The sequence below is a fragment of the Astatotilapia calliptera genome, chromosome 13 (genome assembly GCF_964374335.1).
Source record: "Astatotilapia calliptera chromosome 13, fAstCal68.1, whole genome shotgun sequence".
Classification (NCBI taxonomy): domain Eukaryota; kingdom Metazoa; phylum Chordata; class Actinopteri; order Cichliformes; family Cichlidae; genus Astatotilapia; species Astatotilapia calliptera.
Window position 1 is genome coordinate 24,259,905 of NC_137434.1, and position 13,161 is coordinate 24,273,065.

The 13,161-nt window shown below is 39.2% G+C and overlaps 1 protein-coding gene across 5 annotated transcripts; it reads right to left on the reverse strand.

Moving 5' to 3' along the window:
* Nucleotides 1–696: 696 nt before the first annotated feature.
* On the reverse strand, nucleotides 697–9,901 carry LOC113035482 (monocarboxylate transporter 12-B-like). 5 transcript variants are annotated; one of them, XM_026191082.2, is made up of 10 exons: nucleotides 9,824–9,901; nucleotides 8,369–8,445; nucleotides 8,012–8,245; nucleotides 6,297–6,400; nucleotides 5,606–5,749; nucleotides 3,518–3,613; nucleotides 3,137–3,293; nucleotides 2,080–2,799; nucleotides 1,924–1,985; nucleotides 697–1,365 (listed from the first exon to the last, which is right to left on the reverse strand). In XM_026191082.2, exons 3-10 carry the CDS (start codon nucleotides 8,158–8,160, stop codon nucleotides 1,178–1,180), a joined length of 1,620 nt encoding a protein of 539 aa, XP_026046867.1. In that variant the 5' UTR covers nucleotides 8,161–8,245; nucleotides 8,369–8,445; nucleotides 9,824–9,901; the 3' UTR covers nucleotides 697–1,177. The 5 variants fall into 5 exon arrangements, with proteins under 5 accessions (XP_026046867.1, XP_026046866.1, XP_080143956.1 ...); XM_026191081.2 differs by having other exon boundaries at nucleotides 1,726–1,985; XM_080287830.1 differs by lacking the exon at nucleotides 5,606–5,749 and having other exon boundaries at nucleotides 1,726–1,985.
* Nucleotides 9,902–13,161: the final 3,260 nt, after the last annotated feature.

Sequence of the window (13,161 nt, forward strand, 5' to 3'; positions counted from 1 at the left end):
ATGCAGTTTAACATTGTCTTGCTGAAATATGCAGAAAATACTGCCTAAAGATGAGGTGAAATAACAGCACCTGGATAGGAAAATATGCTCTAAAATCTGCACATACCTTTCAAGCTTGATGGTGTCTTTCTATATTGCAAATGGCCATTATAGACACTGGACTGGTTTTTGAATTGAGTGCTGGCAGCTAGCCGGATGGTCCCAGTCTTCTTCTGTTCAGAGGAGGCAGCATTCATGGTTTCCAAAAAACATACATTTCAAATTTTGATGAATCTGACCACAGAACAGGCTTCCATTTGCTTAAGTGAATTTTAAATGAGTTTTGACCCAGAGATGACAGCAGTTTTTCTGGACTCCACTTTTCATGATATTTAACCTCTATTTGTGGATGCCAAAGTGAACTGTGCTCACAGACAATGATTTCTGTAAGTTTTCCTGACCCCATGTAGTGATTTCTATGCCAGAATCATGCCTGTTTGCAATGCAGTGCTGTCTCAGAGCCTAAAGACAACAGACATCCAATACTGGTTTTCCAGATTCGAAAAGATATGACATCAAGTATTTAAAGTCTTCACAATTTTTTTGTGTCTTCAAATTGAATATAAGGAGCTATTTTTCATGAAACAGTAAAATATGTCACTTTAAACATTTGATATGTTTTCTATTTTCTATTGTGAATGAAATGTGGGTTGCAAATGAATGCAATCCTGTTTTATTCACATTTTTCACAGCGTGCCAACATTTTTTGGAGGTGAAGTTGTAGAATCACACAAAAAAAAACAACAACAATTAGGATTAGCTTACATTTTCACATTCAGCGGGTCTTCAATATAAAAACAGAAATAAAGAGACATGAGGAACTTTCATTTTTAAATTATGTTGGAAGGCACTTCTCAAGTATCATCTTTTAAAAAGCAAAATTACTTCAGACAGTTAGTAGACTATACTGTTAATTACTATAGAAAATATTTATCCAGTCATTAAAAAAACAAAACAACAACAAAAAACAAACAAACAGGAAAATGTCACTGTGAAATAACTAAAACTCTATATTTTTTCCTTCCTGGCCACTTGCTTCTTGATCTTTAGCCCAGTCACACATTATTATTATTATCTTAGTACACCCACAGACCAGCGGCACCTGTGCAGACAGTGAATAAGAAGCAAGGTTGACATGTCATAGGATGCTCTGCAGAGCTGCAGCGGCCGTGTGACTGGGGTTTAAATGTGCAGCTGAGTTCAACTTGGACCTCTGGCAGTGTCTGACTAACATGGCTGCTGCTAGGACTGCAGAGCTGAAGATAAAGGAAGCCCCACTGAGGAAGAAAGTTGCTGCATAGTTTCCCGTCCGATCAACTAACCAACCTGGAGAAATAGGAAAGAAAAAAGATAAACACTTTTTTTTTTAATCCATATTTTAAAGTAGGACTTATTTTTCCTCCAAAATGGCATTGTTTTACAGAGTTTATGCTCAAACTTCTGCACAGTTATTTCTGAAAATATGGATGTAAAAGCATGAAGAATGAAAATTAGGTGGTGCCTTATGGCTTATGAAACAAAAACAAGTGGAGAGAGCTGCTCGTTCTTTGCAAACAGCAGATTCTAGAAGGCAAAAAAGACCTAAAAAGGTTGGTATAGAGGCTAGAACATGCATGGGGGAATAATTAGGATGAACAAACAAAGTTTGACTCTTAACTCTGCTGTAGTATATTCATGAATCCTTACCTCCAATGGGAGGGCTGAGCAGGTAGGGTATGGCATGAAGGAAGTAAACCACACCCAAAGCTGAGGTGAGATAGGTGGAGCCCACAGTGTCAGAAGTCACCACTGGTATTAGTGCTACATATGCACCATCAAAGTACCCATAGAGTATGGAAAAAGGCACGAGAAGGGAGAAGGAGCTAAGGAAAGGCATGAACATACAGCAGAGGCCTTCCATGGCCATCGCCACCGTGTAGCTCAGCATGCGAAACCTCCTAACACACCTAGAACGAAGGAAATCCATCACCACTGAACTTTGAATTTAATACAACAAACTAATTATTAACTAACAAAAATACACTCCAGGTTAATACTTACCCCCTATCTGTGATCCATCCAAATGTGATATTGCCAACAATTCCACAGACTCCAAATACAGACATGAGTAAAGCAGCATGCTGAGGCTGCACCCCCAAACTGAGGGCATAAGGAACCAGGTAAACTATTGGAGGGCTGCAACCATACGCCATAAACAGGAATGACATGGACAAAATCAGGAAGCTGGGTATCAAAAGGAAGCCAAACTCCTCCCTGGACTCGAAACAAAAGCACTGAGCTCTGGATGAAGGGTTTACTAAAGGATTATTGTCACTTTGTTTGGCTTCATTAAATTTTGAGTCTTCTATCTTTCCATCCATGTCTGCCAAGTTTTTGCTCAAGCTAATGCTTTCCACCAATATCAAGTCCTCGGTCGTGTTGGGTAGCTTAAGATCTGAGAATTCAATGTTGCCTAGCATTGTGTCTGTTAGTGAGTTGCTAAATAAAAAGCATTTCCCTATCTTCAGATCTATTAACTTCTGATCAGATGGCTCCAGGGTTGGAAGAAATGCTATGTTACCTAGTTTGCCCTTTTCAAGTCCAAAGTTTTTCAATGTTCCGTTTGGTATGAGGAGCCCCTGAGGACCCTTTAAGTTCTTTACATCCAGCTGCTTGTGGTCCACTTGGATACAATCAGCAGATATTTGTTCAGGGACTTTAAAATCCAGCACTGTCTTCATGCAGTTTTTCCCAAATTTTGTCAGCTTGCTCTCCCATGTCCTTCAGATAGAGTGAGAAAGATAAGAAAATAATTAGATTTCAATTTTTTAAGGATTAGGTGATCTTTTAAATCTGTGGCAAGATGGATCAGGTTTTTTTCCTAGTGTATCCTTTAGGTAGTTAATCGAATTGGGATATTTGGAATTTGGGGGTAAACAACTGTGGCTCTTTGAGCAGTTTTTGCGTCATGAGCTGCCATTTGGGTAACATTTACCAGAAGAACATTTCATTGTAATGAGATGAATAATGTTATCCATTTTACCTGTCAGTAGTTTTACTTTGGCAACATATTTCTTTCATATCCAAGTAAAATACACCAAAATACCCAAGAACTTACCTTTGACTTCCTCTTGGTTCCAGCGGCCTCATCAGGGCACCACAGACACACAAGTTGGACACAAATGCTCCAAGAATGAGCAGCGCTCCTCTCCAGGAATAATACTCTATAAGGAGCTGCACTGCAGGAGCCAGGAGGAAGGTCCCAATGCCACTGCCTAAAGATGAGGTAACATTGGATTTGATGGAATGAAATAAAACACGAAAAGAGTGAAGGGGGAATATGGGATGAGGAACTTAAAAGCAGACTGAAAAAAGCACAGAGGAACACAGTAAATACATACAGGTGGAAACGGTGAAAGGAAGAATGAACAGGTGAGGTGAGAAAAATAAAGTATCAGTGAAAAGAAAGAAAAATGAAGACAAGTAAAGATGTCACTACCAGACAGAGCAATGCCATAAGCCAGAGCTTTCCTCTCACTGAAGTACTTCCCAACCATCGCTATGGCTGGTGTGTAGCTGAGAGCAAAGCCAAGACCTGCAGAGAATGAATAAAGGGTTTTTGTAGTTTGGGAGATCTGCCATATGTTGCCAAATCTCATCAGAAGCTCTCATATGTGCCATTCTACAATCTGCTATTTACTTAGCAAATATTTCCCCCAAAGCAACTTGGTATAACAATATTTAAACGCCACAGTAAGATCATCATTAACGTTCACGGCTCATATCATTATATTTTCCCCTGTAAAAATGCTTCTGTTTTTTTCTCCTTTTTAACAAGTGAAAAAAAACTGTTTCCCTTTCCCTTCAAGTGGTCACAATTTAGGTCGAGGCTCCCTGAGGTTCTGTCGGTGGTATCTTTCTGTTAAATGGTTTAACCCACAAACCCTTTGAAGGCCATCTGTAGTAAAAATGTGCCAAATCAAACATGTGTAGCTACCCGCTGTAGCGACCAGTCAAAAGTAGCTTGTGTCTTTGTATATAGATGTTTGTACAGTACTGTGTCAAAGTCTTGAGCCACACATCAAATGTACAGACATGTGTGGAAATGCAGTATATAAGTAGCAGAATATGTACAACACATTCTGAACTCTCTTAGGCAAGCTTTCTTGTCATTTCTTTTAAGTAATCTTCAAGAATAGTTCTCCAGGCTTCTTGAAGGACTTTTGAAGTTCTTCTTTGGCCACCTTTTGTTTCATTCACTATAGGGCTGCCACAAACGACTATTTTGATAGTCGACTAGTCACCGATTATTTTTGCGATTAGTCGACTAATCAGATCATCATCCATTGGACGTAAAACGTACAGCTTATTGCACCAGCATGCATCTGCTCTTATATAACTATCATTAGCTTACAGCTTTAAGTGTTTAAGGTATGTGCTAACTAAAAGTAAAGACAAGATGATAGTGTTTATTAAATTTTAATGAAATTTGCAGATTGTTTCGGTGAAGTTTAACAAATTCCTTGCTATCTAAAATATAACAGCACACCGGAGTATATTCTCGAGCATCTCACACTTCTGATGATCAGTTGTCTGCTTGATGTTTATTCAGCTGTGTAAAAACTATAACTTTAATCTCAGCCAAACCGATTTACTCAGGAACAAATAAAATACTAAAAAAAGGCCAAACAATAAAATTTTTAAGTTATCTAAGTGACTTATATATGTTTAACCTGAGTAGCGAAAGACGGCAGTGGGTTTGAAAACGATTTGCCGGGAGTCCGGTGTTCTCACGGGCTCTAGTGAGCCTGTAACCCCGGCTAGCTATCGAGCTAGTGGGTAACAGACGTCTCCGAAAACGTCAGAGCGCTTTTGAAAATATGTGGTGTCTTGATAAACTGAGCAGATATTTGAGGTTTACACAGCTACATTCTCGCCTGAAAATATGTTTTTTGTGACACAGAAAGAATAATAAGACTAATATTAAAACTAACAGCTTAACGGCAGCTGGCATCCTTGTACATGCAGTGCTGCCATCTTCTGTTTCAGTCCGTTATTACACGCTTAAATCCTACTACTTATTCCTGCATCTTTTGTGATCTTTCAAAGCTTCAAACGACGCGTCGACTATTAAATCAGTCGTCGACGATTTTGATAGTCGACGTACTCGTGACTAGTCGACTAATCGTGGCAGCCCTAATTCACTATAAAGATGATCCCACAATGCTTCAATAATGTTGAGGTTTGGGCTCTGTCCATGACTTATGTTACACTGCGTGTTTTTCTATCCAGGTATGCTTTTAATGCATTGGCAATGTGGGTGGCATCATTGTCCCTCCATGACAATCAGGAGCCTTCCAGATGATTTTGACAAGATCTCCAACAACCAGGCAGGTTCCCTGTTGACGCATGGCTGTTACCATTTAATCTTCTGTGCTTACATTTAAGATCATGCTGTGTATGTTAGATATGTGTGTACAGGATCGTGTGCACATGGAGTACTGCTGCAGTCCCCCATGCGGCTGTTAACTGTTATCTGCAGTACACAACAGATAACAGATAACAGCCGAGTATCATGAACATGTACCTGTGAGGACACCCAGAGACATATAAAGATACTCCAGGCTGTTAGCGAAGGAGCTGATAATCAGACCAGCAGATGACAGCATGCCTCCGAGAATCACTGTAGCTCTGCAGGACAGACGGTTCCCAAGAAAGCTGCCCAGAGGAGCTGCAGAGACAGTTTCAGTAGATTTGTTTTATTCATAAGATTTTCTTTCCAATTAATGCCTCATTTTCAAAAGGAAAGCAAGTTTGTGTAGACGCCTGTTAATCGCAACAAGATTTGTTTCTTCCCCTTCTGGCCAAACTATACCCTCCTAACTTGTGTATGGTTTGATAAGAATATAAAAATTTTAAAAAATGACCTGTATTTGTATAGCGCTTTTCTAGTCCCTAAGGACCCCAAAGCACTTTACACAACCAGTCATCCACCCATTCACACACTGGTGATGGCAAGCTACATCGTAGCCACAGCCACCCTGGGGCGCACTGACAGAGGCGAGGCTGCCGGACACTGGCGCCACTGGGCCCTCTGACCACCACCAGTAGGCAACGGGTGAAGTGTAGGACACAACGACCGAGACTGTCCAAGCCGGGGCTCGAACCGGCAACCTTCCGATTACAAGGCGAACTCCCGACTCTTGAGCCACGATCGCCCAATATACACTGTTAGCCTTTGAAGTGCTTTTGATAACTGGTGCAAATGATCATCTTACCACAAAGCATAGTGGTGGAGTCTATCAGGCTGTGGATCCAGGCCGTGTTGGAGTAATCCTTCTCAAAGTGCATTTGAAACTCAACAAAGAACATGGAGACACATCTGCATACAGAGAGATTGTTTGTGACATGAATAAGGAAGAGTGAAATAAAGCAATAAACTGATGATAATAGGATTAGTAGCTTTCCTCAATAACAACTTCAAAGAGGTTTATTACATTAAGTCAATAAGAAAAGAGAAAGTCTTCATATCGAAGAACAGATAAAACATAATTAGTCTGTCAGTTGGGCTAACACCGTATCTTCAGGTCAGTTTAAGATGGGATCTTACATCCACTATCTATATCATGTATATATTAACTTTGGGTGATGATTTGGGCCAAATGCAATATTAATTAGACTATTTAATACTTGCCAAATCCTAGTCTGTCAGACTTGGCAACCAATATAATGTTTATCAGGTTATGACAGGCATTTATATCAAACAGTTGGAGGGCTCTGCACTCCATGACCTGTATTTTTATTCACCCTTGCTGTCTGTTACTTAACACCAGGCAGGACTTCTTGTTCTTGAAGCCTCAGACAAGAACAGTGCTGTAAATCACTCACCGCCTTGATAAAATTCACATTAAAACAGAATTCGATGCATTATTATTTTCATCATTACACACTTTTTCATTTCTTGTACTTTGTTTGCCAGTACTACAAAAGCTTTAGCAATGTTAGCTTTTATTTCAGGCAGAGAAACAAACTAGAGGATGAATGGCTTTGTTCTTCAATTTTACAAGCTAAGACGTTTTCTCTAACATTCTGTTAGGTGTTAAAAAACAAAACAAAAAAACATATTTTTTCCCCCCAGGAAAATCTACGGTTTCAAAATCAAATGTAAACTATAGGGGTGACCTCACAGGGTTGAAAGATTATATTATCTATTGAGATATATGGCAAGTGACATTATGTCCTGCGTGAGCTGGGGTGGTTGGGAAATACTGAGTATTATAAAGAACATGTTAGTAAATTACATGGAAAAACACAACACTTCACCAAACGTCTTCTTCCCAGCACATGCTGTAAACTATACAGGTCACTTTTTTTAAAAATTACACATTTCACCCAGTTTGTTCACCCAGTCAGTTTCTATAGTGTAAATCTAGAGATAACCTTCAATTAAAGCCAAACACCAGATTGTGGCAGACCTGTGAAAGTAATGTACAGTGACGTAAATGTGGAAACATCTCTGCAGGATTTCAAAGTCTTAGTAGAAAAAAAAATATGGCTGCTGAGACGCTTAAACCTTGGAAGTGAGTCAGAATGGATTATTGCCAAGTAATAACTTTGAGGTGTTAATAATCTAAGAACATAAAGTCTTGCTAAGTACAGCTACATGTCAAAACTGCATATTGCATAGTAATAATCCAACACCTGCTACAAAAGGCTAAGCTGGAGCTTTGTACACCTGGAGGTGAAGTCATGTTGAGTAGTTTGTGGAGAATAAAGATTTAAGTGCACCAACGAGTGGAAATAATTTGCTGTTGGCCTGGTGCTCTTAAATTAATAACAGATTAAATCATACAGTGAAATACTAAATGGAAGCTGTATCACAAGCATATAAAGAGTGTGCCCAGTAGTGACAATGGGAAAATCACAGCAAAATCTATGGATAAGCGATTTTGTAGTTTTTAAGCATAATTAGCTTCAAAGTGAGGACTGGTACCTGGTTACTGCTCGGGTGCAGATGGTAGCGAGAAAACAACCAGCGACAATCATCCAACCCCAGCCTCCTTCAGGCTCGGTCTGGACTCCAGATGCACTTTTGCCTCCTTCAAGTGTCTCCTGCTTGGTAACTGCCATCCCTCCAGCCATTTACAGAACCAGCTGATGTCAGCAAACCTGTCTGTTACATGTCTCTTAAATCACCCTCATTTGTCGGTGTGCCTTCTGCCACCTCCTGAGAAATTGTAGAAATTACATTATCAATAAGTATAACATTAAACCTATTTTCCTATGTATTTGTTATTGTTATGTCACATAAATACACAGTGTAAAACTTTTTTATTACACATTCACATACCAGTAGGAGACACAAATCCCTGGGAGGGTTGTGTCAGGAAGGATGGCTGCAGCGTAAAAGTCTGTGCCAACCCCTTCCTAATATGGGAGCAGTCAAAAGAAGCAATTACTGAACATTTTAATAACAAAAAACAAAGAAAGATGATGTAGTCTTTTTGGACACCATAATGGCCTTTAGAGTTTAGAGTCAGTTGTTTTAGTTACCGACTTCACAGATTTCATGGTTGAAAAGTAGGTCAAGAAACTCAAACAAAGTACATTTATTGTAAACACTGACCATGCAAATGCCACAAACGGTGCATATGTAGTTCACTTAGATCCTTTAAGTTAAAACTTTTGTATATTTTTAGTATGGGACTGTCATTTCTACCTGAAGTAATTTATATGTGTTGTTATGGCTCTGTTGTAGGCAGGTAGAAAGATACCAATATGATATTTATTTATTTAAATATTGCATGAAAGCAAGGGATGGGGTCGAAGTGGGTTGCAAAACAGCTTGCAGCAGTGCAAGAGATATGGGCAGGTTCAAACAGCTTAAATAGTGAACCCTATATATGATTAGCCAACTCGATTCACAGGCGAGGATCAGCTGAGAACATTAGCCAGTCTTTAACCTGCCAGCTCCTGAGTACAAAGTCTGTGCGATGTCAGATTGTGTTGATATGCAAAATGTGTATTTTCCATTTCTTAAGCTCCAGGTTTCACATTAGCTAAATTTGTGTTTACAAATCAGCTCCTGGGTCTTAGCTTTATGTGTGGTGACAAATACAACAGAATAGCCAGTAGAACAGCAAACCTTCAAAATAAAACACCAGAAAAAAAAACAGACAATTAAAACCTTAACAAGAGACTAAAATGTAAAGTATTGCACTTGGCCTATCTGTGCTTTTGCAACTCCACTCATGTGTTTGTCCAAAGGTTTGTGTGCAGCTTCTTTTGTTATGTCATATGTTGCTCAAAATGTTATCTTGACAAAATAACAGGTTGTTAGTCTGCATGCCTGTGCTACCAGCAAACGTATGAAACACAGAAATTCCACCCTGCAGTAAAATGCAAACCTTTTGGCTCTGAAACACTAAAAAGTTTACATTAAGTCATTGAAGACTGTAATTTGTTGTAAAATGTGGCCACAGAATATTTGATTTCACTTTATATTCATTTGAAAACAAAAAGGGGAAAGCATCCATAAGAAATGTAAATTAGTACAATTCATTTATTATGACTGTCATCTAAAAGCATGCTTTGTTTTTTCAGGTAAATGCATTTTTTCTGCTGTTTTTCGCAGCAGCCTTTTGCAGTACAAGTCAAAACAGAGTAAACATCAACACATAGCCTATGTGGGTTAGAGGGTCAAGGAATGGAACTGGAAAGAAAAACGAGCAGGAACAGAAACAGCAGAGCAGTACTGAACAAGACTAAAACACAAAACAAGTGAGAAGTACGGGTGTTTGCTTACAGCCTCCAGATAATCTCCGCTCCCCTCCGTCACCGTTCCATGACTCAAGTGTTCATCAGTAACACAGAGAACTTCCATTGATAAGAAGTGGAAGCTAATTGGCTGATCCTTCGACGCATCAGCACGCTGCAGTGGAGCTACGCTTCCGCCATTGGAGGACTGAAGATGAGTTTTTTTAGACTTACACAAAACGCTATGCACGCAAAAATAGTGATAACAGTAAAAATAATATTGTTTTTTCAGGTACACGAAACCAGCAGATTCCCAAGCATTTGTTGTGTGTATTTAGTTATGAGTACTTACAACGACCCTAAACGTTTTTTAATGTCACAACAACACGTAAATGAGTCTTTTTCTCGTTACCCAACTCTGCTCAGATCTATGTTTTGTGTATGCAAAGTCAACTCTTTTAACATGGCCGAAAGGCGTTTCTTCCACCGACTTTTTACTTGTAAAATTTGTATTTATTGGCACGTAAATTACAATTGTTTGCCGATAGTGGTCGGCAAACAATTGTAATAATATCTGCCAGCTAATATACCGCTGGGTTTTTATAATAATGAAAAAATATATGTATTTTTTTATTTTCACTTTTTTGCAGTGCCATATTTAAAAATGTTCAAAATTTGTTTTTTCAAATCTGTCTTGCAATTGATTTTAAAATGTTTTCTCCCAGAGGTGGATTGTTTTGCCAATTTTCGCCCTGACTTACCAATGAATGCCTGCCGAAATATTTTAGTGGAGATACACTGGACGCCCACTTTAATATTCAGTCCCAGTGCATACAGATCTGTATCTATTTATATATGTTTTATGTTCAGAAATATGTTCAGAAATTTATGTTCAGAAACTCATTAACCTGTATGAATCTGCAGCACCCCCTCTGGCAAAGTGCAGTATTTTTGCAGATTTTATTCTAAAGAAGCTCAGCATCTCATTTTATGTACAGTGGGGCAAAAAAGTATTTAGTCAGCCACCGATTGTGCAAGTTCCCCCACCTAAAATGATGACAGAGGTCAGTAATTTGCACCAGAGGTACACTTCAACTGTGAGAGACAGAATGTGAAAAAAAAAATCCATGAATCCACATGGTAGGATTTGTAAAGAATTTATTCGTAAATCAGGGTGGAAAATAAGTATTTGGTCAATAACAAAATACAACTCAATACTTTGTAACATAACCTTTGTTGGCAATAACAGAGGTCAAACGTTTACTATAGGTCTTTACCAGGTTTGCACACACAGTAGCTGGTATTTTGGCCCATTCCTCCATGCAGATCTTCTCGAGAGCAGTGATGTTTTGGGGCTGTCGCCGAGCAACACGGACTTTCAACTCCCGCCACAGATTTTCTATGGGGTTGAGGTCTGGAGACTGGCTAGGCCACTCCAGGACTTTCAAATGCTTCTTACGGAGCCACTCCTTCGTTGCCCGGGCGGTGTGTTTTGGATCATTGTCATGTTGGAAGACCCAGCCTCGTTTCATCTTCAAAGTTCTCACTGATGGAAGGGGGTTTTGGCTCAAAATCTCACGATACATGGCCCCATTCATTCTGTCCTTAACACGGATCAGTCGTCCTGTCCCCTTGGCAGAAAAACAGCCCCATAGCATGATGTTTCCACCCCCATGCTTCACAGTAGGTATGGTGTTCTTGGGATGCAACTCAGTATTCTTCTTCCTCCAAACACGACGAGTTGAGTTTATACCAAAAAGTTCTACTTTGGTTTCATCTGACCACATGACATTCTCCCAATCCTCTGTTGTATCATCCATGTGCTCTCTGGCAAACTTCAGACGGGCCTGGACATGCACTGGCTTCAGCAGCGGAACACGTCTGGCACTGCGGGATTTGATTCCCTGCCGTTGTAGTGTGTTACTGATGGTGACCTTTGTTACTTTGGTCCCAGCTCTCTGCAGGTCATTCACCAGGTCCCCCCGTGTGGTTCTGGGATCTTTGCTCACCGTTCTCATGATCATTTTGACCCCACGGGATGAGATCTCATCCAGTCAGCTTGAAAAAAAATTTTTTTTTTAAAAATAAAAAATAACAAATAAATAAATAGTTACGGACTCTAATTGTAGCTTTCACCTTTAAACTAGCTATAGTTTATTAGCGTTTTTTTCCTAACTACTTCATGCTTTTCATCTTTTTTCTGTATAGATTGCAGTGTACCTTTCATTCGAGGTCAATAAAGAAATATCCAGAAAAAATCTCATCCAGTTTTAGTTTTATTTCTCTTTAGAAAAAAAAAATCTCTTCACTTCAGTACATACACATTGCACAAGGCAGGGAGCCATTTTTTTAAACTGACTTTTTAAAAACCATTTCCCCCCCAAATCAGAGTTAAAAGCAGCAGCAGAACTGACGCTGACAACCAGCACTGGGATTCCCAAAACTTCCCAAATGCAGGCGAGCCAAGGTGAACAACCAGCACTGAAATCCAGCAGACAGAAAACAGGCAACCCCCCCCACTGAGGCCACCAAAGAGCATCCAAACAAGCTTTGATTCAACAACTACATCTTTCATCGCCACCTAATGTTAAGTTGAACTTAGATTAAGAAATAACCTTGGTAAAGAAGTAAAATGGATTTGAATTCAATGGGGAAATGTATACAAACAAGTGGTAATAAATGTAAAATGTATATATATATTAATTCTATATCCAATTAGCAAATTTAACACAATTACATGTTAATGTCACAAAACTTAGTATCTAGTTAATCTAATCAGTCACAGCACAATTAGCCAACAGTTTTAAATTACAGCCCCAATAGAATTATTAGCAAAGGTAATAACTCTGTCTTGTCATGATGCATTTTCTGTCTGCATTGGGATTGTGAGTCGTGCTTGGGAAACCTGGCTCTGAACAGTTAAAACAACTTTATCAACGGACAGATTGCTGGTGTAGAATATATCATATTAATATTTACAAAATCTCTGTACAATCAAATACACAATATCTGCCCCGCCAGTCAAGCATTCCAGAAAACAGTTAAAAGGCTGGATGTCTTCTCGTACCAGGATGTTCGACCAGATTAACAACCTCTGAGGAAATGTTAGGAAAATGGTGTGAAAGATATTAGACAAGCAAAAGGTCAGAGGAACATGTCATCACAGTGGCTTGTATTTAATATTAGGTTTCACTAACACTACAGAGCTCCAGGACATTTAAAATACTTTTCCCCCTCAAACATCCATCCAACATGATAGACTGGATTAGAAGAACACCTGGCACCATTCAAAAATAACTGTCACACACATCTGGAAAAAAAAGAAAAGAAAAAGAGCTTCTTCTGCTGCATAATTGGGTCTGAAACATCCTGATTACGAGCATCCAC

Excerpts from the sequence above, each read along its gene's own strand:
- LOC113035482 (XM_026191081.2), bottom strand. The coding sequence starts at position 8,160 with ATGGCTGGAGGGATGGCAGTTACCAAGCAGGAGACACTTGAAGGAGGC. Across the intron at positions 5,750-6,296 it reads CTCCACCACTATGCTTTGTG|CTCCTCTGGGCAGCTTTCTT; the intron begins GTAAGATGATCA and ends CTGTCTCTGCAG. Across the intron at positions 3,294-3,517 it reads TTATGGCATTGCTCTGTCTG|GCAGTGGCATTGGGACCTTC; the intron begins GTAGTGACATCT and ends CCTCATCTTTAG.